This window comes from Podarcis filfolensis (assembly GCF_964270895.1).
Source record: "Podarcis filfolensis genome assembly, chromosome: 8".
NCBI lineage: Eukaryota > Metazoa > Chordata > Lepidosauria > Squamata > Lacertidae > Podarcis > Podarcis filfolensis.
Genome location: NC_139611.1, coordinates 64205966 through 64233469, shown reverse-complemented (window position 1 = coordinate 64233469; position 27504 = coordinate 64205966). Strand labels below are relative to the sequence as shown.

General features: G+C 41.8%; 2 protein-coding genes across 3 annotated transcripts in view; both read right to left on the bottom strand.

The window, feature by feature from the left end:
• Positions 1-13526, bottom strand: part of RPS6KA1 (ribosomal protein S6 kinase A1) — a 116350-nt gene extending 102824 nt beyond the window's left edge. Inside the window, exon 1 of the mRNA XM_083627088.1 lies at positions 13470-13526. The gene's annotated coding sequence lies outside the window, so the exon portion shown is untranslated. The remainder of the gene's footprint in view (positions 1-13469) is intronic.
• A 6481-nt stretch (positions 13527-20007) lies between these two features.
• Positions 20008-24840, bottom strand: HMGN2 (high mobility group nucleosomal binding domain 2). Of its 2 annotated transcripts, none has more exons than XM_083628226.1 (6): positions 24490-24840; positions 22144-22188; positions 21769-21798; positions 21529-21579; positions 21276-21371; positions 20008-20918 (listed from the first exon to the last, which is right to left on the bottom strand). In XM_083628226.1, exons 1-6 carry the CDS (start codon positions 24502-24504, stop codon positions 20883-20885), a joined length of 273 nt encoding a protein of 90 aa, XP_083484352.1. In that variant the 5' UTR covers positions 24505-24840; the 3' UTR covers positions 20008-20882. The 2 variants fall into 2 exon arrangements, with proteins under 2 accessions (XP_083484352.1, XP_083484351.1); XM_083628225.1 differs by lacking the exon at positions 24490-24840 and adding an exon at positions 23645-23740.
• Positions 24841-27504: the final 2664 nt, after the last annotated feature.

The window sequence follows — 27504 nt, the reverse complement described above, 5'->3', positions numbered from 1 at the left end:
GCCATCCTCAGAAATCAACAGAGGTCACAGACATACAAAGCGCAAAACATAAACAAATGCTCAAATACACAGCATTTCACCACCAGGAGAAGTTAATGCTAACTAGCTGGTGCGGGCTAGCTAGATCATTGGTAAAAAGTCCATTTCATCTATGAGCCGTTTTCAAGTCATTGGTAGCTTCTGATTTTTTTAGGGAAATGTTCTTTGTCAAATTCCAGCATTAATCGTTAAATCTGAAGCTACCAATAACTCAAGAAAGATTTGTCGTTGAGATGGACACATTGCCCGTGATCCATAATTGTTGTGGTTTTATAATATTGTTCAGTGGTACCTCGGTTTACAAACTTAATCCGTTCTGAAAGTCCGTTCTTAAACCGAAACAATTCTTGAACCGAGGTGCGCTTTCCCTAATGAGGCCTGCCACCGGCGGTGCCCTTCCACCGTTCGGATTCCGTTCTTAGACCGAAGTAAAGTAATCAAATTGGGACACTATTTCTGGTTTTGCAGAGTCCGTAAACCGAATAGTTCGTAAACAGGGCTGTTCTTAAACCGAGGTACCACTGTATTCATTGTTATTTGGATTTGTATAGGTTTGCAAATTTGTATTAATATCACAGAATCATAGTGTTGGAAGGGACCAATATATTAGATATAGAAACGATAGAGATATATTTAGAACACTTTCTTTCTAAATTTTTCTTGTGAAACTCTTTTAACTTATGTCTTTCATGCATCACAATAAAGCAAAATGAGAACACTGTCTACTTGCTTAAAAAAAAAACAGCCTCATTTTTAATTTCTCTTTGTTTTTATTAAGCCTTCCATTTCTTCTCTCTTCCTCCCCTTTACAAATAGGTAGTTGTGGAAGTGGTAGGAAAAAGTTCAAAGCTGATAAAATGCTGCTCTTTCTAACCTCAGGGGTCAAGTCAGGAAGCAATATCTAGGCTGGAATTTATTTTTCATGGGATAAAAATGTGCCTTCAGGCATCTCTCTTAAAAATTCATGCAGTGAAGGCAGTTTCAGGAAAGGGATAAATTAATGCTGAACCAATTGAGCCAAGATTTCTCAGAAGACATTTTTCCGACAAAATTTCTGAGATTTCTTTTTTTTGGGGGGAGGCCACTTTGCAGAACCCACCCCCTATATTCTTCACCATTTTTTGTGGCAGTCACCATTCCCCAACATACAGTGTCCTGAACCAACACTATGGTTGCACACACCTATTACATTTAAAGCACTCCCCCAATAATTTGGGGAACTGTAGTTTGTTAAGGGTGCTGGGAATTATAGCTGAGGGTGTAAACTAGAATCACTTCCCATTATTCTTGGGGAAATGTATGGTGTGTATGTAGCCTGGATATGGTGCATTACCTGAAGAGTGGAAAATGTTGTCCAGGATGCCAACACGGTGGCTGCTGCCACCTGCAGCCTTAAAAGAATAAGGTCTGTGCCACTGCCAATGGTGAGCCCTGCCCTTGAGAAGCTGTTGGAGAATTCCCCCCTCCTTGGAAGAAATTCAGTGAAATCATCCCCGTCCCCTAATTTTTCAGCCCACAGTTATGGTGGAGAATTTGGAGAGACTAACCACACACAGCTCAATACTTCGCAGGCAGAGCAGAAGGTACCAGCCCCTGGCTTCTCCAGTTAAGAAGGTACATCGATAAAATGATGACCTGCTTCAGTGTAATGTGGCTTCACACATTCTTATGAATTAGGTCAACCCTCTGTTACTATGGTGACAAAATGACACTGAGGATAGCGCTGTTGCACTTTTAATCAGGGCTCAGCCAAGTCATTTTGGCCACCTAAGGCCCAGATGGCTAAACACCGCCCCCCCTCCAATCCACATTCAGAAGCCAACTGAACTGGCTTCCACCCTGGCAACAGGAAAGCGTACTTCAGCTCAAGTTTAGGATGTGTGGCATGGACTGTTTAGCACACAACAGCTCTATCCTAAAATGGTGGCCGTGGTGGGGAGATTGTGGGGGAATGGTAGAAAAAGGCAGGGGACTGCCACAGCCTCACCCAGCAACTGCTGCGTGTGGCAGTCACCACACTCTGCCTAATGGGAGGACCAGTCCTGATGCAGAAAGTGGCAAAGAAGGATGGAACTTTGGCTGACGCAGCTTGCCATTGCAAGGTGCAGGGGTGAGAAAAGATGAATGTGCTAAAAATCCCTGGCTTCTACATAACTGTTAAATGGGTGTCTCCACTATCAACTGCTACACAAAGAGAAGGCACACCACATCCCATCAGGGGTGGACTTTGACAGTATGATGCCGTCTATGCGGCTAAAATTTGATGCCCCCTGCCTAAGCAGACTTTGGGAAGGAGATATGAGGCTCTGGCAGGGTCCTACAGTCCTCCTGCCTCCTTCCCAAGGCCTAGTTGCTTGCTCAGCTTTGGGAAGGGCTATGGAGAGCTCTAGCAAAGGCGGTTGAACCGGGCACAGAATGTATGGGGCGCTGCAGCAGGCACCGCAACTATGATATCCAATGGAAGGCGAGAGGCAGGGGGTGCCTGATTTTGGCATCACACAGGGAACCACTAAAATTTGAGACACCAAGGCCCGCCACTGGCTCTAGGACCCTGCCAGAGCCCTCATGCCTCCTTCCCGAAGCAAGAGCATACTATGCTTTGGGAAGGTGGCAGGAAGATGTCCCTTAGACTCTGTGCCCTGCCCTATATCTGCATCTGATGTCATGACCTACCACCTATTATTGACACCAGAGGCATAGTGGTGGTGGAGTGTGCAGTATACATGTGTCTGCATATATACAGTCACAGTATATAGTATAACACCCAGTTTATTAGGATCAGCATGACTGCAATTCTATGCATTTTTTTACTGATCCATTTAACTCATTGAGGTGTGCTTACTTCAATGGGAGGCTGGCCTATTAGGTTGAATAGGATACTGGCCCAGCAACAGTGCTGGATTAAACCCTGTGGAGGCCCCAGGCAGTAAAAAAAAATGGGGGGGGGGGCTTGCAAATTATCTCAAAGCTTCTACTTGGATACTCATGAATATTCTACCAGAATCTAACTCACAGAAATCTTTGTATCTGGAGTTTTCTTCTACACATGCTCTAAATGGGATAACATTGAACTAAGAAAGCTTGCTTGCAATTTTCTTTCACGATCAAATCAATATTATTTTGATCCATTGTCATGGGGCCTACTCTGCCTATTTGTAATCCAGCTTTGCCCAGCAACCTCAGCCAGCCCCACCTTCTGGCCTTCTTACTTACATCCAGTTCAGAGTGCAAGGTCTGTCAGCTTAGGCTCAGTGTTGCCCTTGTAGAACTCAGCAGGGAGAATGATGGTGACAAAACTAGAATTACCATATTTTTTGCTCTATAAGACTCACTTTTTCCCTCCTAAAAAGTAAGGGGAAATGTGTGTGCGTCTTATGGAGCGAATGCAGGCTGCGCAGCTATCCCAGAAGCCAGAACAGCAAGAGGGATTGCTGCTTTCACTGTGCAGCAATCCCTCTTGCTGTTCTGGCTTATGAGATTCAGAATATTTTTTTTCTTGTTTTCCTCCTCCAAAAACTAGGTGTGTCTTGTGGCCTGGTGCGTCTTATAGAACGAAAAATACGGTAATTGGCTTTGTCTCTCATTAGCTGTGGCTCCACCTACTGCTGGCCATCCTGTCTTCCACCTCACCAGTCCCAATAGGCACCAGTCACCACTTCTTACTTCGGACTGCATAGGATCAACTTGTAAAACATTTACAGATAGGTAGCCGTGTTGGTCTGCCATAGTCAAAACAAAAAATTTTTTTTCCTTCCAGTAGCACCTTAAAGACCAACTAAGAAGTGTGCATGCACATGAAAGCTCATACCAAGAACTAACTTAGTTGGTCTTTAAGGTGCTACTGGAAGGAAAACTTTTTTTTTGTTTTGTAAAACATTGTGAGCTTTACCCAAAGTATGTTCAACTAGCTCAACTGCAGCCTTTAACTTTCAGTTAAAATACAAACAATCTTGCAAATAAATGTTCCTACTTAAAGTGTGAACCCCATCAAAGAAAAGGAATGAAAGATCAGGTTTGAGTATGCAGTGTCTGCTTCTTATCCTCATTCTCTGACTTCCTCTAAACCTCATTTGCTTGGCAAAAGAAGTTGGGTCCCTACGTTATTGGATGCTCCAGCTCCAGAAAAATAATTAAGATAAAATCCAGAGGTGCACTTCACTGCATTCCCTCTTCACTAAACTTCAGATTGACACTGACTCTGCCACCAGGTCCTAGACCCCACTTGCTCTATACACTTAAAGTAATATCACACCACTGCAAGTAGTCATAGCTTCCCCAGAATAAAGCTGCAAGCTATAGTTTGTTAAGGGTGCTGAGAGTTGTTAGAAGGCCACATATTCCTCTCATAGAGCTATCATTTCAACCTAGAGTGGTTTAAAAGTCAATCTCTCTTCCCAAGGAACTCTGGAAATTGTAGCTCTATGAGGGGAATAGAGTTTGCCTAACAACTCTCAGCACCCTTAACACTGCTACACCACATTTCACACAATTCATTGAACTTGACATTGACTTTCCTGTGTGAGTGTTTGTTTGGCTACACTTTTAATCACATTGCATTTAGTTGATTGGGGAGCCACATGAATGCTGCTATTGCGTAAAGGATGTAGATTTGAAGGTGGAGTGGGGATAAAATAAACTGCTCAAAACGTGACGTCTGCAATTCCTTTAAAAAGAGTTACAGCTTCCAGATCACTTATCACACCTCCAAGTGTCTGTGCATTCCTTCCTACCTATTTCGAAAAGCTGCAAACATAAATAAAGCCCCACTTTTGGCAGTTCAGATGCAAAATGACAGCAGAAATGAGGTCAGTACACTGGAAAGAGATGTTTAAATGATGCTGTAAGAGAGGATTAGACTGCATTCTTCCATGAGATGGTTTGGATAGGCTGGGGAGATGCAACTCCACCCATAAGGTGTTAAACACCAAATGTTTAACAACAATCCACATTAGGCTATGACTGGCTTTGAGTATATCACCTATATAGGGGCAGGAAAAGGAATGTGCCATTTGTCTGCAATATATCTGGTGGTGATGGGTGATTAAGCCTACAGACGAGGAGTGTTGGATCTCATGCATGCAGCATGAAATTGCTCTTTACCTTCTTTCTGCCCTTCTTTCCCATTATATCCATGTGCATGACCACGGTCAGCTGATCTAAAAGCCTGATGCTTTCATTTAAGTCTCTGACTAGCCCCTTATGACTGGCACTACGTCTTAGAAGCTCTCTGTGGAGCTGGGGATGGGGGAAGAAATCAGTCAGTTCACATTGAAAGGCAATTCTACCTACTTAGCACTTTCTAATACAAGGCATGAACTGAGGGCTTATCCACACCCCTGCTTTCCCAGCTGCTTTCCCTTGGGGAAACATGATCTTTAGCACAGAATTGGAACAAATGGCAATTGGGTTTTCTGCAGATTGCTGTCTGTTCTGATTTAATGCTAAAGAGCAGCCTTTCCAGGGGGAAAACAGGGGGCAAAGGCAAAACTGCTAGGACCCATGCATAGAAAGCATGGGTCAAGTGGAAAGCCACGTTGTAGGCACAGGACAAGCAGAAGTGTGGACAAGCCCTGAAAGGCAGCCAACCTTCAAAATTCACACTTCTCCGAATTTTGCAGTGCAGTTCTCCAGCCAAGTGATGAGTACAAAAATGCATGTACTGTGATGGTGTGTGCATAAAAATGCATATATAAGAGAAAACAACATACAAAAATAATTATATCAGGGGAAATGCTTTGCAAAAACGTGTATATTAGGAGGAATTCACACTGAAAAGATTTTCATTAAGACTTATTTTTTTAAAACTGCAAACTGATGTGGACATTTGGAGAAGTTAAGATGGGAAAAATTGAAACTGGAATTGACCGACTTACCCTTTTTGGAGCCACTTTTCTCTCTTGCTTCAACCCCCAGTTAAAAATCCCCGCATGAAACTTACACCCTGCACATTCAAAAGCCATTTGCTTGCTTGTCTCTGTTGTCAGTCTTGCTTCCCCCATGTCTCTTTCCCTTCCCTTGACCTTCTCTCCCACACAGCCATCATTTATTGAAACAAGTACTGAAACTTTTTTGGGAACTGTGCCGGTAAGTGCTGCAATTTAGTATTTATTGTATTTTGATACTATGGATCCCGGAGATTTTGGCTTGGGATCCTATGACTGTATTCTTTCTTGCAAATCAAAGAGATTTTTTAAATGGTGAGCAGTACATAAATTATATGCATGCATGTATAAATAAATATAAAGTTTAGTTTGCATCCTCTTTGAGGGAGACCTCTGTGCAACTTTTTTTTTCTAGTGGCATGTAAATTAAGGACACTGTGCAGATAACTGCAGCCTTTGTCCTCCCAGCTGCTGAGAAGCACTTTTATGAAAAAAATAAAATAAAACACTGCTAAGTATCCAGAAACTGTTGGACCTGGGAGGGCATACTCAGACCTTCACATTTATTTCCTCTTCCCTGGACTCCTCTGGAGCCATTGCCTGGTTGGTGCTTGGAAGTGTGGTGGTGTGGATTGGGGCTTGCTTAAAGGGCCAGGTGGGGGCAACAAACCAGTGAGCACTTGTGGCCCATCACAAACATGAAGAAGGCAACTTAGGCACCCCAGGCCCAACACATCTTATACAGAGGCGTATTTTCTAACTGTCAATGCTTGATATTAGTCTCTGCTCCAATTTGTTAATGTCACCTTAAATTTTGAGACCAGTTCTCTAGAATGTTTGCAACCCCCTTGAGTTTTGTTTCCTCTGTAAAGAAGATCAGAGCCAGCTTTGTCACTAACTATAAAAGAATGCTGTAGCCACAGCTATTGCAACTCACTATAACGCATGTAGAGTGCTAATTAATAATTGAACTGATTATGTATGTTCCTTACTGTTACTTTTTGTAACCGACAATCCAATAATATGTATTCCATATGCTGTTTTAATTTTTATGTTGTATTTCTGGTGTTACTGTTGAAAACCAATATAATGCATATTAAAAATAAAAATAAAGGAATGCTGTAGGATGCCTGCCTAGTGTCAGTCCATTGACAGTAACACCAATTGAATGTTGTTTTTACTTACTTTATTATCAAATTTGCCCGTCACTTTATCTTGCCCAGGGCAACCCAAAACAACTTAAAATCAAAGAGTAGCTCCTTGTAGGACACATTTTAAAAGAAAGTCCTGTGGGACTAGATCAGTTCAGCTTTCCCAATGCTAACAAGCCTAGAGCCATATTAGCTGATCTTCTACTTACCTCTACACACTAACCTCAGCTACCATAACTAAATAAACCATGTCTTCTTCCTCCTCTTCCTCCCCTCATCATCATTTCTAAGAAAACTATGCTTTCTGCCCATCTAGGCAGCTCTGAGCAGGAAAGATAGAACTAAGGCCTCATTTGCTCAGTTAACAACATTTCATTGCCTTGAATTGTCCCACCACCGCAGCAATTTAATTAGGGTGAGGCAACAGCAACACCTTCCTCCAGGCAGAAAGCAGAACTGGTTCTCTAAGTTTGGGCAACACATTCAGAGGCGGCAGGCCTCTCTATGCCTTCTTTATGTATTGCTGAGAAGTGCCTTGGGATCAATGATGAAAGGTGGTATGCAAATCTGGACAAATGAGCGAAGTAAATAGACCATTGAGTTTAGGTAACACTGAAATTCAGAGACAGATAACCAGCGGTGTAGTGGTAAAATCTGAAGAGCAGGAATTCATCTTGATGGCCCCTATAGTCATCACACCCACCCCAGGCAAGTAAAAAAATGAACATAGCTTATTACATTCGCATGCACACGCCCAAAGGACAACAGTACCATTCACACACATGAGGAAGGCGTCAGCAGCAGGCTTGGGGTAACCCCAAGGTTTGTAGATGTATAAGTACATTTTTAGGTGGAGGGTGGTACCAAAGCTGGGGATGGGATCAGGAGACCAAAAGCAGCTCAGTGAGGACTGAGCATGCTCAGTGGGCACAGGATACTGAGTGTCTGGGGTATGGAATGGAAAGGAAATATAGAATATTGTTGCATTTTAAGCCTCTGTCTTTTAATTCCAGTGCTAGAGCCCACAGATTCCTTCCAGATTGGTTTCAGCCACTGGTTTAATAGTTTGCTGGCGCCACCACGTGGTAGAATAGGCATATGACCACAGAGAAAAAGAAGGCTAGCAAAATATTAGACTAGGAGCCTTTTCACACAACCTTCAGGCACACACCTTAGAATTGTTGGAAGAGAACCCAAGGGTCATCTAGTCCAATCTGGTCATCCCACCATATATAAGAGCTGGAAAAGGGGCAGCAACCAAAATGAAGGTTGGAACACTGTGCTTATAGGAATCGCTGGAAGAGTTTTGGGCTCTCAGGTGTTTAGGAAAAATATATTACTAAGGGGGGGTGGGGTAGGGACATGATCAAGTCTGATAAAATTATGCATGGTGTGGAGAAAATGGATAAAAAGGACTTCATATTGTGCCCCCATAATCCTATAACTTGGGGCCAGCCTATGCAGTTGACTGGGAGTATATTTAGGGTAGGCAGAAAGTACGTCTGCACAGAGAATACAATTGGCTATTGGCAGTGAATTCCATAAGCTCATCAGCTTAGGTGACTTCAAAAGGAATTTGACAAACCCAGGAGGGATAAACAGCTGCTAGATATGAGAAGGGAGGGCTGCAATAAAATGTTGCAGTGAGAATCCCCAGCCCTGGACAGCAGTATTCTTGTTCAGAACTCCAGGCCACTTGGAAGAAGAGCTTGGAGCACTCTGCTGGAGCTCAAAGTAGGGCAGGATTCAGAAGATGGAAAAGGGACACCATTTCCTCCTTTCCCATCTGGCTGAAACCTCCTCTGTGGTGCTATCAAGAATTACAGCTTGGGAACTGGTTGCCAACTCCAAAACTGAGAGGCTTATTGCTGTTCGCATATACCACATGCGTAGGGAGTTTCCAGAAGCAGGAAAGAGATAAGGGATCACTTTTTCTTTCCAGTCTGAAAGAGCCCTGTTATCTGCAAGGAGGGAAATTGCTTTTTAAACTCATAACACACGTTGGGCTCGTCACTCACTCTCAACTCAACCTACCTTTAAGGGATGCTGTGAGGATAACATGGAGCAGAGAACTATGTATGCTACTTTGAGCTTCTTAGAGGAAAGGCGGAATATAATAAAAAATAAAATAAACATCACCTACAAGCCTAATCCCCACCTGCAAGATATTTACCGTCCTAACATGATAATAAGGCAATTAATTGTGTAAAATTCCCCCACAGTGGACAGTGAGATGAACAACATATTTTTTGTCAGACACTGAACTGCAGAACAAAATGGTTCTTATCTAAATGCGTTAGCGAAATGACCTTGTGGACCAAAGCCAGGCAGTACTGTGTTTACAGTAGACATTAAATGTGGAGATTTCTCTGATGGTTTGTATCTTGCCTTCAACTTTGAGTCAAGATACCACTCCAGTGGAATACATTACATCACTGCAGATGTTTAACCTAGGCTATTTCAAGCAGTCTCTATCAATTCATTGTGGAAACAAACTGTTTTCTGTTAAAATAGAGTTCCAAGCGTTCAAACTAGGTACATGACAAGAAGCCATCCCTTTTAAAGTTGCAATGTGATTTCACTGCAATAAAATAACAATGGCTTGTTTAATAGTTGAGCTTTCTCGATAAGCAAAAGCCATTTTAATATATTCTCTTTGTCAGTGGCCTGTCCAGCGCAGCAGCTGGAGCAACTGTGTGTTTGGAGATGTGTGTCTTTCTTGCACAATGTGTCCTCACAGCAGGAAATACTGGTGCAACACTAGCACAACACTGCTGTAGCTATGCCAAACATGTTTGTTGCATAAAGTGTAAACCAGCTCTTCTGAATCTTGCGCGGTTGCTGTGGAAAGAGTGTTATTTTACAGGGCAATCTTATAGCTATCTGCTCAGGAGCAAGTTCCACTGAGTTTAATAAGGTTTACTCCCAGTTAAGCACACAGAATTCTGGTCTTAATAAAGTAAAGGTTGAAAATAGGGTTGTGGGAGAACATCATTTCAGTTTGCATTTAAAGGTGGATCTACCTAATTCACACTTTCCAAGATCATCAGCAAATCAAAGCACAGCCAGCCTTCAAAATTTACAGTGTTGTTCTCCAATGAAGCAATGAGTATAAAAATGCAAATACAGGGTGCACAAAAGGCATACATTAGTGAAAATAACACACACAAATGCTTTAAAGTAGGGAACCCTGCTTTACAAAAAGTATATATTAAGATAATGGCATACAAAAATTTGTATGAGAAGTTCACGCTAAAATGCTGATGAATTTTCAGGAGGACATTTTTCTGAATTACAAACTGGTATGGGAATGTGGAGAACTGAACTTAAGATTTGGAAAACGAGAAATTAAGGCTGTGTACACACTCCTGTTTACTATGCATCTAGTGAGCTCTCACTGCTGCTTTGGGAAGCAGTATACACAGCCACAATCCTTATCTATCCTGTCATTCCTTGCAAAAGACTGCATTTTGATGCATTCCCCGCTAAACCAGCTTAGATTCAAATTGGGGGGGAAAGCAACCCAGCTCTGCTTTAAGATAGTAATGTAAACCCAGCCTGAGAGAAACCAAAATGTACAGATTTGCCTAACTCTGATTGAAGAGCGGCATATTTTAAAACTGAATAAAATGGACACAACAGATCATAATCAGTTATTTTAGTTTATGGAATTGTCATTAATGGAGCTTTTATGTTTTCGACATTCTTTTTTCCTACATGCCTTTTTAAGGGTTTACCTGAGGGACCTTCCTGCTATTCGAGGTAGCATATTGCAAGTAATTGCAATTAAGATAGAAACATACAAAGCAATTATTCCCCTAAGAGCTGCAATTTGAGCCCAGACTCACCGAATTCAAAAACAGTCCCTTAGTTTGTCATAGGATGAAATAATTCAACACTTGGGACTTCATTTGAGTTGTTGTTGTTTTAGGAATAAAATACACTGTGCCCCATTTCACTGGACCAAGAATGCATAAAATGTGTCAGTTCCAATTCATTTTGAGAGAAGGCTCCAATAACCCACTGCCAAATTCCTCCATATGTAACATCCCACTTTTATTAATAGGCAAGTTAATAGACAGGTTACGCTAACTTCAATTGCTCTACTTTAAGAGAGAGAGAAAAGGGGAATACTTCCTGCCTGTTGGGCAATTAAATAGTTTTGCAAGATTATATCAATATACAGGAAATTTAAAGTTTTCTCTTTTAAAAAAAAAAACCACACAACACTTTTGTTCCTAGTGTGCACAATTCTGCAACTGACCAGCATAGGAGAGAATTTCCAAAGGGAAAATTCAATTTACTTGACATCTTCAAAAGCTCTTAAACTGGGCTTTCTGTGATGCTTTTAAAATGCAAAGTTCTGGAACATAACCAAATATTGCATGTGTGAAGGGAAATTACTCACTGCAATGATAAACAAATTGACAGACTCAAACACTTGAGCTGAAAAAGGATCACTCTGTATGTTTTGCATCTACTGTAGGAATCAAGGATTTCCCTTCTCACAAGACTGGAGATTAGGAAACTCCGAGGCATATCAAATGTCTTTGTGGGGTTTGCCATCAAGGAAGAAAAAAACTGGGCAACCCACTTCCACATTCCACATTCTACACTTCATGAAGTGGATCGCTTATATATAGGCAACTGCAATGCACATCTACCATATAATCTTGTTTGTAACAAAGCTTGAACCTTTTTAAAAATGCCTGTTGTGTGAGGAAAGCAGATATAGCTTCATACTGGAATTTCTGAACTGAACTATTTAAATACATAAACAAATATGATTTCTTTTTGGTCATCAAACATACCAAGACTTTGCCAATAATAATAATTATTGTCATTACAAAGAATAATTCAATTTTTATCATGATAAAGCTACTGGATTGTAGCCAATGAAGTTCTAATCAGAGTAGACCCATTGAAATTAAATAGACCCAAGTTAGCAGTGTTGATTAATTCCATTGGGCCCACTCTGAGCATGGCTGAACACTGAATAAAACCCACTGTAACACCCCTCAAAACATTTATACCAACAGGTTTTGAGAATCGTCTTCTTTTGGGAGCAATCAAAAGCATTTTCTCGCCTAAAAGGCATCTCAGAGTGTATTAGGACAGTATATGAAACAGAAATGGACAACTGGAGGCCTGAGGTTATTTGGCTCCAAAGTAACTGCCTGGGCCCACAAGCATTTTAATCAAATGTGATAAAAAGTGTGCAAAGTTTGACTTTTAATGAAAACAATTGGAAAGAAATACAAGTTATCAGAAAATTTGTATCAGGTTAGCTAACCTGTGGCTCTCTAGCTGTTGTTGTATATCTAGCTCGCTATTGTCTATGATCCAGCAGTAGCTTTCCAGGATCTTAGACAGAATTTTTTCCATAACCTGTCAGCAGCTCATTTTTTAATCCAATACCAGGGATTGAACCTAAGTACTTTTGCATGCAAATCGGACACTATAGTACTTGAGCTACGGCCCCTTTCACTACACTGTTGCAATTAGTCTTGTTATATTTGGATTAAAACAGGAGTCCTCTCTCCTCAGCCTCTATGCACAATTATAGTTTTAATTTTGAAAACTGCCTAAATTAGTCAAATGTACAAATACACATTCTAAAGTATGCTTAGAAGGACTAAAAATATAGTAAAGGTAAGTTATGCAATGTACAGCCACTTTAAAAGATTTATATTTCTCATTAATCAAGCTTTTTTTTGGCAGTCATGCACAAATATCATGAGACTGAAAACCACAGTTTCCTGTGCTACAATTTGAAGAGAAGGCACAAATCATCCATTACTTGAACATGAAAAACTCATGTTTGCATGAACATGCAAGGTCTATAGTAGACACTTTGGCACCATTATTGAAAATGAAATCTACACAGTCTTCTTTGCAGTGTGAACATTCATATCTATGGGAATCTGAAGTACAAAAGTTGCTTTCAGTCAGATCCTATATTTGCAAATTTCATTGTGTTCAATGGAAACAATACCAATGTACTCACGATGGTGGTGTTAGGCTACAAATTCTAGACAAGTCTACTCAAAAGCTGTGAGTTCAATGGAACTTACTTCCAAATAAATATGCATTGAAGTGCCAATGTATTGTCTCAATTCTGATTGCTTCTTTCTCTAAATTCCATAGTTGGGTTCTAGTAGATACAAATTTATTTCTTTCTCCAAAGGGTGGCATAAACACCTGGGAGGTATGGGCAAGCAAGGGATTGTATAGTATGAAGAAAGTGACTGACGTTCTGAAGACTTGCAACCAGGCACACTGTCATGCAGAAATCAGAAACTCTCAGCGATAGTTTTTACAGGCACATTTGTGGAGAGCGGTATACATTAAAAGGATAAGTAAAATAAAAATACAAATCACCAAAGGCAAAACTTACCACAATCCTTTTCAACTGAGTAAACTCTTACAATCTTTGAGTTCTGCTGAATATTAACTAAGAAAGGAGAAAGATAATTTTAATATTTCTTGTAAACCACTTAGAGGTTACACTAGAATCAAATGATATACTGTATAAAAAAAGGTAAAGGTAAAGGACCCCTGACAAGTAAGTCCAGTCGCGAATGACTCTGGGGTTGCGTTGCTCATCTCACTTACTGACCGAGGGAGCCAGCGTACAACTTCCGGGTCATGTAGCCAGCATGACTAAGCTGCTTCTGGCGAACCAGAGCAGCGCACGGAAACGCCGTTTACCTTCCCGCCAGAGCGGTACCTATTTATCTACTTGCACTTTGACGTGATTTCAAACTGCTAGGTTGGCAGGAGCTGGGGCCAAACAACAGGAGCTCACCCCGTCGCGGGGATTCGAACCCCAGACCTTCCGACTGGCAAGCCCAAGGCTCAGTGGTTTACACCACAGCACCACCCGCATCCCAAGGTATACTGTACGCATATTGTTAAATAAATAAAACTAATGTGGGCCTCCAGATGTTGCCAGAGTACAACCTCCGCCATCTCTGACCTGGCTGGGGTTGACAAGAGTTGGGAATTCACCAAACTAAAAGCACAACAAATCAAACCATGTGACAAGTAAAATCTATCAAGACTGGCCAGTTCAAATTAGTAAATGAGATGCTAAATAGAGTAACCACCGCTTTATTGATGGAATCAAATAGGGAAGAAATAAATCTCAGGTGGCTTCAAGCACATAATATAAAATCTGGCTTGTACTGCTTATCCTAAGGTTACAAAATCCATTCTATCTGGGCAGCACCCATAGGTTTTGGAAACAGCATTACATTTTGATCTTAACTTCTGGAAAAGTTGTTTTAAGCATTAAAAAAAAAATTAATAATTTTTTCAATACAAACATCACCCGCAAAAGACACATACAACAAAAGCCATGGTAACAATAACACAAATTGACAATTCAGATTTGAATACAGTGATATACCTATGACTAACACCTTTTTAAACAATATTTTCCCACCTCTCTCTCCTCCCCACCATTATCTGCCTTATCGCTTAAATATTTATTCCAGATTTCTTCATATTTATCCATTCTTATTTTGCGTCAACATGCAATTTGTTCATATGTAGCTAATCTGTCCATATTATCAATCAATGTGCTCAATGGAATCTTTTTGCAGCTCTTCCAATTCATCAAAACAAGTTTTTTTGTTTCTAATATAGCACGGTACATCCATTTTTTTGACCCCTTAAAATCTCCGTTTCCGGAATATAATTTAGAATTAAATTCAGTTCCCCTAAATAACAATTTCTTTTTATTACTCTTGCTATAAATATCCTCACCTCGCACCAAAATGATCTTATCATCGGGCAGTTAATCAACATATGTACTAAGTTCGCATTTTTACTCCCACATCTCCAGCAGTTGTCTGCATTTGTTATTTTCTTCTGGTAGAGTTTTGCTGGAGTCCAGTGGACTCTGAATATTATTTTCTGTTGAATAAATCTTAGTCTTAGATCCATAGAGGCTATTTTTGTTGATTTTATACTTGACTCCCATATATCATTTGTTATCTGTACCCCTAACTCTTCACTCCATTTTTGTCTATCATATTCTAAATCATATTTCTTCCTGTTGAGTAGGGTTTTATATAGTGCAAGTGTAGAGTTTTTTTGTTTTTGTTGCAGAGATTAAATCTTGTAGCAGCATGGGTGTTTCCGATGCTACTATAGCGTCAGGGCCAAACTGCCTTTCCAACTTATGTTTCAATTGGATGCATTGCCATTGTGTTTCACTGGTTAATCCGTACTTTACTTGCAAAGTCTTATATTCCACAAATTTATAATTTTCATCAATTAATTGATTCAATGTCAAAATACCTTTTTTCATCCAATTTTGCCAAATTATTACTTGATTTTCAATTTTGGGTTGGCCCATATTGTTTATTTCTCATGCTGACAGGGGTCATCCTTATTATTTTTATTTATATTCATCCAAATTTTTATAGGTGCTTTAGTAGTCTCCAGGATAATAGGATATTTCGTAAAATTGGAGCCGAGTTTTGTCCACCCTACAAGAGGTTCACAGAAACTATATTCGAGAGTAGCCCAATTGGGATTCCTGCTAGCTCTCCAATAATTAGTCTTACTCAGCAGGTAAGCCTGCTGATATGATTCCAGATTTGGGAGCCCAAAGCCGCCTTCCTGAGTTGGAAGTTGCATTTTATGCAGTGATATTTTTGGTGACAGACAAGATTTATTTTTTGGAAGTATAATTTGGGAATATATATTGGTAATCCTCTAAGAATGTGTAAAAGCTTTGGAACAACATTCATTTTGAGGACATTAACCTTTTCCCAAAGGGAGAGGTTTAGAGGTCCCCACCTTTCAATATCAAAAGAAATCTCATTTATAATTTGATTCAAATTTAATTTTACAATTTGGGCATAGCAACTTATTTTATTCCTCAAAGCTGAATAATTAAATACCAAACTACAATTAACTACATATTTACCTTCCATTATTCATGTAAAAAATCAATTATCAGGGACATATAAACTTGATGAGTAGAACATCAAAGACCACAATGTAGAAAAATGTTTTACCAGAACCCCCAATGTGTGTGTGGGGAATCATCTGATTACTGCATTGAGCGTGTGCATAAATTGAGCCTATGCTTCGGACTGTATATTCATGTTAATTACCTTGACCAGCCAGATACAGAAAGGGGCACACTTTACAAATGTGGCCAGCAAATCTATTTATTGATATAGATTTTTATCCCACCTTTCAGAGATTCTATCTTCACAAGATGACTTACATCATCAGTGACAAAAAATATATATACTAAAATTTACAAATTGTTAAAACAGCAATAGAACTCACATAAAAAGCAGATGATTTACAACTAGCAACAGTATATCCATCCTGGCACCAAACTTTAGCGCATATCCCAGAAAAAAGCCAGATCTTTAAATGGAGGCCAAAACTCCGCAGGGAGCTTGAGAGCTGGGGTGTCATCACCAAGAAAGCTCTCTCATTTTTACTTCATAGTTTGCTCCAGCTTGAGATGCTACGGCTAGAAGGGCCTTCCTGGTAAATCTTACTAAGTGAGAAGGTCTGTATAGGAGCAGCTGTCCTCTCAGGTCTCCAGGCTCCAAGTTGTATAGGGCTTTCAATACAAATATATCCTGAGTTGGGCCTTGTAGTATATTGGCAGCCACTGCACTAACTTCAGAAGACGCATTATGCGCTTATGGTCATATTCAACAAGAGACTGTTGCAATTTGTATCTATAGCTGCTAGACCAGTCTGAAAACCAGCCCCATTACACCAATACTTTCTAGAGGCTACCAGCCCATAGGCCATCAGGCTAGGATTTTGCTGCTCAGGAAGGCTGTAACATAGGTGTGGCAGATGTATTTTTATGCATGCATACTTGTGTTGACAAGTTTACCATTTCTGTTTTGGATTGAATATATTGCTAAGGCTAGTTAACCTGGGAAAACAGGGACTAAGTTAAATGTAAATAGTTAAAGTGTGAGAGAGTTATGGGCAGTCTTGGCAACTGTTACTAAGGGATTTGGGATGTTGGGAAAGTGAAAGTTGAAGCAGTTAAGAAGGGCAGGGAGAGAAACAGAGGGAGAATGAGATGGAAGTGCGATTTGGAGTACATCTGGTTAAGGGAGACTGTAATCAGGTGCTGCATGTGGATATGGAAGAAAACAGGGATGGAATGTGGGAGGTGCAGGGGGAACCAGATGTCTACACCAAGGACTCATGAAAACATCGCTCCACAGAAACACCCAGGCAACGCCATGGTATCGTACAGGAATCAACTGGGGAAAAGGATTGCAGTGCTGAATCATTGTACAAGGACATAGCCTTGAAATGGTATTATGTACTAGAGAAATTATTCTTTGCATAATTTAGAACAAAAGTTGTTTTAACACATGTAGGCTTGCAAACTCCCTTTCCAGAATGCGAACTGGGACGGTAGTCTTCCAGTTGTCACACTGACCTACCAGCCAAAGGTCATAAAGGACTACATTCCTTCAGAGGGAGTGCAACCCCATCTAGAACAAGCAATTTGCCTGATTTCTGGATCTGGAAACTATCTACTCACAGGACCTCAATGTTTTTGGGATTCACTGGCACACCACTAAATTCAGGCATGAGTCCAGAACCTGCATAGCTTCACCTGGCTTGTATAGAGAGCATACTGATGCCACTCCAACCCCCCAATGACACCACCAAATGTTTCAACACCACTGGTGACAGAACCCTGTAAACTACCAGATCAAAACGCAAAGGGCCGATAATGGTTGCAACACTGTGCTTCCAACACCTATCTCAGAGCTGCTCAGGATACCCTGGTGGATGGTACCAAAAGCTGCAGAGATCCACAATTAACAAGGTTGCCTTCCCCATCCATCAGCATGACCAAAGCTGGTACAGATGCCAAACCAGGCCTGAATCTAGACAGGAAAGGGTCTAAACCTTTCCTACAAGAACAGATAAGAGCTTAGCCAGCAACACCCTCTCAAGCACCTTCCCTACAATGGGATATTGGCAACATTATAGTTGTTTCAAATAACCCACATTAGACCTGGAGATTTGTATCATTTCCTGAAGGAAATTTAGTACCGCCCTAGCAGTGATGTGCAAGTTTTGGTTTCCTTGTGTGCTAAACTTATGCATCTGAGAAGAGGCCCACAGTAGCAGCATTATAGTATGGAAAGAATAGATGGGAGTGGTGTGCTTATGAGGAAAGAGCAATCTTATGAAAGGAGCAGCAAGCATCTACAAAACTCTTTAATTTTCCAATATTTTTTTTTTGCTGTCACAAAATCCAATTATGCAAATTAACACCTATCTGCTTTTGGAAGGTCATGCTAAGTTACTAATTTTGAAAACGTTATGAGGACTTATAGAAAGTGCTGTAAAAAGAGCTGATGCACTGGAAGGTTTAGTCTCACCCAACCTGAGTCTCAGCACTCTGCTCAACCTGCTGGATTCTACTTGATTCCATATTACAAAAAAGAAAGTCCCACTGCATTCTAGAGCCTTTGAATCTTCTGTATTTTTATGGTGCTACTTTCTTTTGGGTTATTTTAAGATTAATTTAACAACATGATCAGATCTAAACCAAATCACTGCTTACTCCTTGTGTAATAATACTCTTGGCCTTCAATTCAACCTTGTGTTAAGCATTCAAATGGAGTTGTCCACTGTATACCTCCATGAATTCCTACTCCATTCCATACTGCTGTAGGCACCAAGAGTCATGTGTAATTAATTACTATTATTTTTGAACAATAAAGGCAAGATGACTAAATCCTGTAATTTACCTAAGCAGATTTGGTCTACGGAATGAGTGGAGCCTCAGGTTCAGAGCTGCATAGGGCCCTCCAAGAGGGTTCTAAGGCACAACCTTCACCAACTGTCGTTGAGCAGTTTTGCCTGGCTGGAATGTATTGTTGAACTGTAATAATTCTTCTTGCTTACTTGGATGGAGAGCTATGCATGTATGCTGAAACCTCCAACTTGTGTGTGGCTGGAATGTAGCCTCCTGTCTAAAGGTAGGGTTGCCATATTTCAAACAGTGAAAATCTGGACAGAAAAGCTGTTGAGCTTTCTTGGCAAAATCACAGAAACTTGCCGTTTCTGAGCTCCTTTTCTGGAAAATCGGCAAAAATGGTCCTGCCTTCATGGGCTGCCATGCGTCCGGATTTCCCCGGACATATTTGTTGATTTCCGCCTGGAAACTGCTGCCAACTGCATTCCGGATATGTCTGGGAGATTCCGGACGTATGGCAACCCTAGTCTAAAGGTAAAGAGTCAAAACTGTTTTATCCCTCTTTTGCCTAACTACCACTGGCATATGGTCCCTGGAAGTTTATTTACAAGGAAATGAGGCCATTGGGCTGAAAAAGGTTCCTCACCAGTGTCTAGAGCCTTAAACATTAAGATAAAAGGCACACAGTACAACTCAGTATTGCAAAAGAAGCCCACAAACGTTACTAGCCTTGAAAAATGTTTACTAAGCCTACTGGGGCTTGGAGAAGGGGCAAAACACCCTCTTTTACAGCAGCTGTGAGCTTCCATCCTGTCTGCTCACATGCAATTCCTTATCACCTATGGGTATCAGGGCTAGTTCTTAAATACAAGGCTGGTAGAACTCTTCTGAGATTATACCACTATAGAACACAGATGGGGAAAAGCATGACAAAATATTCAAAATAGCACCAGGGGTGAGGGGAGAATAATTTTCCTTGACATGCTACTTTTGCGTTTTGTCATGCAATTCCTTCACCTACATTTATAACTGGAAAATTCCCAAGAGAATTGAACCATGTGGTTTTTCTGATCATGTAGATCAATGCTTAGTGTGTTTCTATGACAGTGATGCCATTTTGAAACGTATATACTTACATTTAAGCTCACCAATGTAACCCTGAAAGAAAAGCACTAGAAATCAAAGAGAACAGAGTAAAAAAAAAGAACAGTCCAAGCCAAACAATATCCAGCTTTATTAAAGGTACTTTTCATAAAACAATCAATCAATGGTATTCAGGCAGGACATGGTCTACAATCTGCAATGTTTTACAACAAATTCCAACTCCCCTTTCTTCTTGGACTACCAAAATGTAAAGTTACTATATAAAACCCAATGAAATCTTCAATTCTTACTTGGAACAGGGAAAGTTTAGAGTGAGGGTGGACACTTTCACATTTAGTATGTTGTTTAACAACTTTTCACAAGCCTACCCTGACTTTTAGAGGAAAACAAAACCGTAGAATTCTTAATTTGAAGATTCACAATATAAGAAATGTGGCTCATCTGAGAGCCATCCTTCCCCCACCCCATAGTATTTGACACCAGAAGTCTGGATTGCCTGACACTGTGAGTACGAATCTGATTTATGAGAGCAAGTATCAAAAGACCCTATGCCACACTCAAAGGAGTGGTAAATGCAATGCAAATGACAATGTGAAAGAACAGACAGAGGAAGTCTAAGTACTGTTTTAAATGTACCTTCTCCTCAGACACAAGCATTTTGGGAACTTCAGTGTTCACTCAAGTATTTCAGAAACCAAAGATGAACAATATCAGGGAATCCCCCTTTCTTGTGTCCATGTAGACCCCCTCTTGTAAAATTGAAGGGGGGCTTTTAAAAGCCCAGGTTCTAAGTAACAGAGTCAATGGCATTTGTCCCCTCTCCTTCCCCCAAAACACAACAACGAAGCGTTCTGTGTGCTAACAACATAGCTTTAAAAAAAAAGTAAAACAAAATTCTGCATTGTTATAAAACTTGATAAAAAATAGTATTTCAAACTGTACAGTCACCAGAAGTACACAGTTATCAAAAATTCACACAATTCACTTGGCATCCCCAGCACCTTCAGCTTTCTGTGCCTGAAAGACAAAGGCAGTCCCGTCAGTTTTCTTTATGCTAATGCAAGCTTACTACCCACATAGGCCAATGTCTGCATGAATCTATGTAAATTATATGAAACAGACACACACCCATTAACACAATGCAAGCTATTATGAGAAAGTATTGATGTTAGACTTGAGCAGAAGAACGAAGACAAATATTTCTTACATAATTTTTAAAACTGCAATCTCATATACAATCGGGAGAATACTATTCCATTCATACACAATCCTTTCACAACAAATTAACAAAGGAGTTTGGAGGAAACATGCTGGTCCATATCACTAAATATATAGTTTAGCAAAGTAAAGAAATCTACTATATTGCTATTATACCTGGTCTGTTTTGGCATCTCCATTTTCTGCAGGATTGTTTCCATCCTTGCCTGCATCAGCTTTCCCCTTCTTCCCCTTAGGTACCTTCTCAGCCTTCTGCCAATCAATGGAAATAATTAATAGTTCACAAACCATAAACATCTGCTGATATAAAGGACTTCACACAATTTAAAACAATTGTTTGAACATAAGTATCTCAGACAAGAGAACAAAGATGTATTCGAGTTCAAATTGCATACAATTTGAATTTTACCTTTGGAGCTGTTTTTTTAGGTTTAGGTTCTGGCTTTGGAGGAGCAGGTTTCTAGAAAAGACAGAACAATTCAAAAGTAGTTTTGAAACAATAAGGTATTTGTTCACTTTAGTATATGATGTCATGCTTAACAGCCAACTTAATCCCTTTCAGGGTGCCAATGAGTTGACTATCAGTAGTTCTTTAGAAGTTACTACTGCTAACAACCCTAAAGGACATTCCATCACACAACATACTTACAGCAGATAACCTTGCTGATCTCCGCTGTGGCTGTTTTAAAAAAGAAAAGTTAACCATTAGAATGAGTTGTTGTTTTTAGAATAGAGACCTAAAATCCAGCATTCAAATATACACATTACATTCTACTGATACAATTTTCAAGATCAGAAAGCTAACATACTTCTAGTAGCATATCTCCATCTGACAGGTAAGGTTAAAATGAGAACAATGTGGTAAGAAAGCTAGATACATACAAATCTTTGCAAATTACACCACAAGCTTAACCATCTCTACTCAGAAGTAAGCTCAACTGAATTCAATGGGGTTTAGTGGCAAGTGAATACATTTGGGATTTCAGGTTTAGTCTATAACATAAAAATATAGTAATGCTCTTACCTCATCCTTTGCTTTGGCCTTGTCACCCTTGGTATCTCCTTCAGCCTACAAGGAATTAAAAAGTGAAACAGCTGAAGAAACCCTACACCATCAATCTAATTTATTCGGAGGTTTTAAAAACTTGGATAAGCTGATGTTACTTAAATATATAAAGAAAAATATTTAATGCATTGCAAAGCTGACAATCTCATCTTTGTCCGATTCCTTTTTCCTCAAATTTTAAAATAGCACACACTCTCACAACTACTTAATATTATTTTTCCTCCCTGTATGCAGTACAGAAAGCTGCCATATACAGAATCAAACCATTAGTCAATCTAGCTCAGTATTGTCTACATTGACTGGCAGCACTTCCCAGGGTTTCAGACAAGTCTTTCCCAGCCTTATCTGGAGCATGGATTGAACCTGGAATCTTATGTGTGCAAGGCAGATGCTTTACTACTAAGCTATGGCCTTTATATTTTAAATCAAGACGTTGGCATTTTAAATCCTATGCTCAGAAAACCAAGAAATTGCTTGTGAAAAATCAAATAATTTTTCTGGTTGCATAAAGAAAATATGCGGCATAGAAGATGTTCCCTGGGGCCATATAGTGTTGTCAGAAGCATCAACTATTGCAATATTCCAATTTATGTTCCTACAGAACCAAGTTTTACTCAATGCAAGTTCCCATAGTTTTTGACAATTATCATTTCAATAAATTTGATATAATTATTACTAGTATCTTCTAATTTTAAAAAATGGCTATATTGTATGCATTTCTGCATCCTTAGTGACCATATGTTCTCCCAATGAGAGATGTGTTTGTGGGAGGGTTGTGTGGATAACAGCATTGCCAGATGCCCCTAATTTTGATGCATTATTCTTTATTCCCCAACACTGCAGCTCTAGGCAACATAATGGCTCCTTTTATTTCAGAACACTATGACCTCTATTGAGTCCGTGTAACAAACCCAAGATCTCACTTATTTCTGGAATTTTGATCTCGCAATTCGAACCTTGCTTGCCTGCCTACCCCTAGTGCCTCTTCAGACCTATGAAACCACTCACTGTGCGACATTTAAGGCTGTACCGACTCTCTTGTTGCTTTAAGCCTTAAGGGATCATCCCTAGATTCAGAGCTCAGGCAACTCCCCTGGGCCCAACATACCCCCTCCTTCCCAAGACACAATTGGGGAAACAATCCCGAATGCCTCTTTGAAGTGAAACGTGGATTTGGCAACCTAAAGGGCTCCAGAGAAGCAAGCCACGACGTGTACGTGTGTGGGCAACTCTAACCCTCCTTCGCCTCCCAACACTTAAGATGGTCACTTTCCCCCTTAGAGAGAAGGCAGGGGGCGGGAAAGATTCGCTAAGGAGCGCATGTAGGGCGGGAGGCGGGGCCTCTCCAACATCTTCACTGACAGGGGAAACCTCCATCCCCCGCGCAAACAACTGACAAGTCTCTCGCCAGGACTCCATAGGGCTGCTCTTTCCCCTCCCCCAGGGCTTTCAAAACTACCGCTTTTTTTTGGCCTTCCCGCCTTTTCGGGAGCGCGGGGGATGGCGGGGGAGAAAAGCCTGCGGCCCCCCCCGCCCCCATTACTGTATTTATTTGTGAAGGAAGCGGGGGGGGGGGAGGCGGATGACAGAACGCGAGTGGGAGTGCGCGCACGCGCCCATTTTTCCAACGTACCCCGCTTTATGTTTGCACGGGCGCGCACGCGCGCGCCCAAACACCTACAACCAGCCACGCACGTGCCTCTCTCCAGCCAACCACCCTCCCGCCAAAAAAAACAGCCAGCTCGCTCCAGCTAAGCTTAGTCTCTTATCTTCCATATCTTGCTCTTCTGCCCACCCGCTGGCGGGCGCGTGCCCCTTCCCTATTGGTGGGGACTTAAGTGAGCGCGCGGGCGAGAAACTGCCAATGATTAATATTCTCGCGCCCATTCGAGTGCGCGCGCGCGCGCGCCGTCTCTCTCGCTCTCTCTTCTTCCTTATAGTTCCCCCCTCCCTACCCCCGGCGATCAAGAATGCGCGACGGTTAACGGTCGTTCTCGCTCCGCCCCGCCCACTCCTCCTCCTCACTTTTAAGTCCTCAGAAGCACCGTCGAGCCGCCTCGCGCGCGCGCGCTCTTCCCCCGCCTCACAACCGTTAACCGCTCGTGGAGGAGGAAGGAAAGGAGAACCGGGGAGGGTGGGGGGGAGAGGGAGAAAGAGGAGGAGAAAGGAAAGAAAATGGCGGCTGATCTAAATCTCATCCCCGCATAAGCACCGCTCCTTCTGCAAACTACCATGTCTCTTCCCCACTTCCTCCTTCCCCGTCTCCCGTCCGAGCCATTAGGTTCTCTCGCCGCAGCCACGTACCTTTCTCTTGGGCATGTCGGCGGCGCGTGACAAAGGGGGAGAGAAAGAGAAAAAGGAGGCTGGGTTGGAAATATAAAAGCGCGGTCTCTGTAGGAGGGAAGGGAGAAACTCAACCGCCTGTAAAATAAAAAAAGGAGGGGGGTGCAGAGAAGCCGCGCAGTAAGGTAGAGCAGAAGAGGAAAAGAGAGAAAGGGGGGCTCCGTTTGTTGGGTTCGCTCGTGTCGCTCACGACCCCACTAATTTGAATCGGGTGTTTATAAAGTTTTATATAGAGCCGGACGCGGCCCAACCGGTTCCAGCCGGATCCCCACCGCCCCGGCTGCCTATTGGACAGAGCGCGTCACGTGGCAAGGGCCAGCCAGGGCGGGCGCTGCGAGGGGAGGCGAGGAGCGAAGGGGGCGCGCGCGCAACTAGTAAATCCTCCCTGCAAGAGCTGTTGCTCGGTGTTTCGACCACGGCGCGAATTTGTTTTAATGACAACAATAAATGGCAATACTAAGACCGACCCTCGGCGCCGTATAGAATTTTATTTTTTTTATTTTTTAAAAATAATAACCCGGACCTCTTTTTCGTTACGTATGTACGCAAGAAAGAAAAATGCATTTCGTAGATTCTCATACCACTCTTGCTGCCTCCCCCCTCCATTAAAAAACAAAAATTTCTCTTGGGTTTTAAAAAAACGCACTGCAAAATTAAATAAATAAATAAATCCTCTTGGCTGAGAAGGAGCTCTCTGCGTAATCTTCACAACTCCTCTGGCGCGGTGACTGGACTTGCGCCCAGGTAAGCGTATATAAAGCTTGCGGTCGAAAGTTACCGCTGAGAAGCCAGTGCAGTGTCTCTCTCTCGCTGCAGGAGGGCGAAAGACCGACCTGCCTGGCGCACCTGCACAAGCCATGGCGCGCTTCTCCTGCGAAGGCGCAGGCAGGAAGAAAATGTTTCCGAGAAAGGGCCTTTCCCCTGTTCTTCCTGGCCCTCCAAGCCAATAACAACAACAACAAGAAATCTGGGTGGAAGCTTGGGTAGAAGAAGATGGTGGCCTCTTCTAGCGCTCTAAGGGAAAGGAAGGTGCGGTCATTGCCTAGCTGAGGAGGGCAGAACGCAACCCACAGCGCCCTCTTCCTTTTCAACCTTGACTACGAACTGGCAGGGTCTCTCTCAAGAGCGAGCAGCAAAGGGCCTCAGGTGCAGCAGCCACCTCGCCTTCCCCCTCTCCAAAGGGAGAAAGAGGGGGAACGGAAGCATTCTTGTGGCGCGGGGACACTTTTACCGAAGACGCTTCCTTGGCAGGGGCCAGGTGAGGAGCTGTCCTTTTCAGCACCATTCTGTCCTGCTGCTGGTAGAATACCCACCCCAAACCCCAGCAGTTAGAAAGAGGCAGGGGCAGATATGGAATACCTGCAGAAAAAGGCATGTAGCCCACATTGGATCTGTCATCGTATGTAGTGTCTCCCTTAACATAACTTGCCTTGCGATGGACACACCATGCAACATCATTACAGCTTGCACTATTAAGTGGTAAAGGTTACATTCAGGGTGAAGTTAAATGAGAGAGTTGCAGTGATGTCTTCACTCGTATGAATAATTTCATGTGGCTTATATAGCATTAGAACACATTCGTCAATTGCACATGCACAGCTAATAATGGAGGATCTTATCGTCTTTGTTCAGAGGCAGCGTGCCACCAACTAGGCAATTGCTGAAGGGGCTACTTTTGGAAGCAGAATGCTGAACTAGACATAACTATGTTCACAGGATGTAGTGATGGCTACCAACTTGGGTGACTTAAAAAGAGGATTAGACAAATGTATGGGGGTTGAGGCTATTAGTGGTTACTAACCATGATGGCTATGCTCTGCCTCCACGGCAGAACACCAAATGGATTTCCAGCAGATATCTGGTCGTGCACTGTGAGTACAGGATGATGGATTACATGGACCATTGGCCTGATTCAGCAGGGCTTGTCTTCTTATGACATCCTTCTTCACCGCATTTCACTTGGGAGGTGCTCCTGTCAAGGCACCCAGAGGAGCCTGCATGCTTCACCTGACTGCTGTCCAGAGCAGCAGAGCAACAGTCTGGGGAGCATGTAGATGGGCAGGTGGGCTCCTAGCCACTCCAAGCCAGAGTGGAAAGGCGTGATTTTTGTGCCCTGCTGGGCCTGCACCATTGGCAGGGCCAACTTCACAAACTCCTAGATACACTCCTGAGTTCAGGGATGGGGAACCTTTTTCAGTCTTGGGGCAAAATTCCTTTGTTGGCAACCATCCAAGGCTGCATGGGTGGCCAGAGGGTGGGTAGAGCAAAGAGAGAGATTTACTTTTGTACATTAAGCTTCCTTCCAGCGATGCAAAGGTTTATAAAATGTATGTACTTCCCTCCAACCAGGCAAGCAAGAGGCATTATCACAATTCAAGGTCACATTCTAACCAGAAAAAGTACTCTAGCATGGGCATGAGACTGAAGGAGCCCAGAAGGCCAGACAAAACAGTCATGGAGGGCCACTTTTGGTACCCAGGCTCAAGGTTTCCCATCCTTGCTGGAAGCAATATTGGTAACTACACTAAGCACTTTTAAGATTTAACATTTCATATGCCAGTTGCCAAATCTAACAATCTTTTTAATTCCATCAGGATTCTAGAAATCCACAGTTACTACACAGTAGAGCTAAACAACTTCACAGTCTTAAAAATAACTCAAGTTGGCCTCTTACTCTCATTCTCCAGGAATAGAAATACCCCTTAACAGTAGGTGCAATGAACCACATAACTACAACACAGCCGCCATTCATTCCAATTCTTCTCAGTGTGATCTACAAGCCATTTAAACAGGCAAGCATGTACTATAAGCCTGTTTAGTCAGATTAAAGTCATTGACATTAAGCACACAGAAGCAAGTTCCACTGAAAACCTACTGGACACCCTGAAAATCTGCTAGAGGGTGGTTGAATGCCTTTTTCATTCATAATTTGAGCCACCCAAGGCAGCTTTAAAAAGGCAAAGAATTAAAACCACA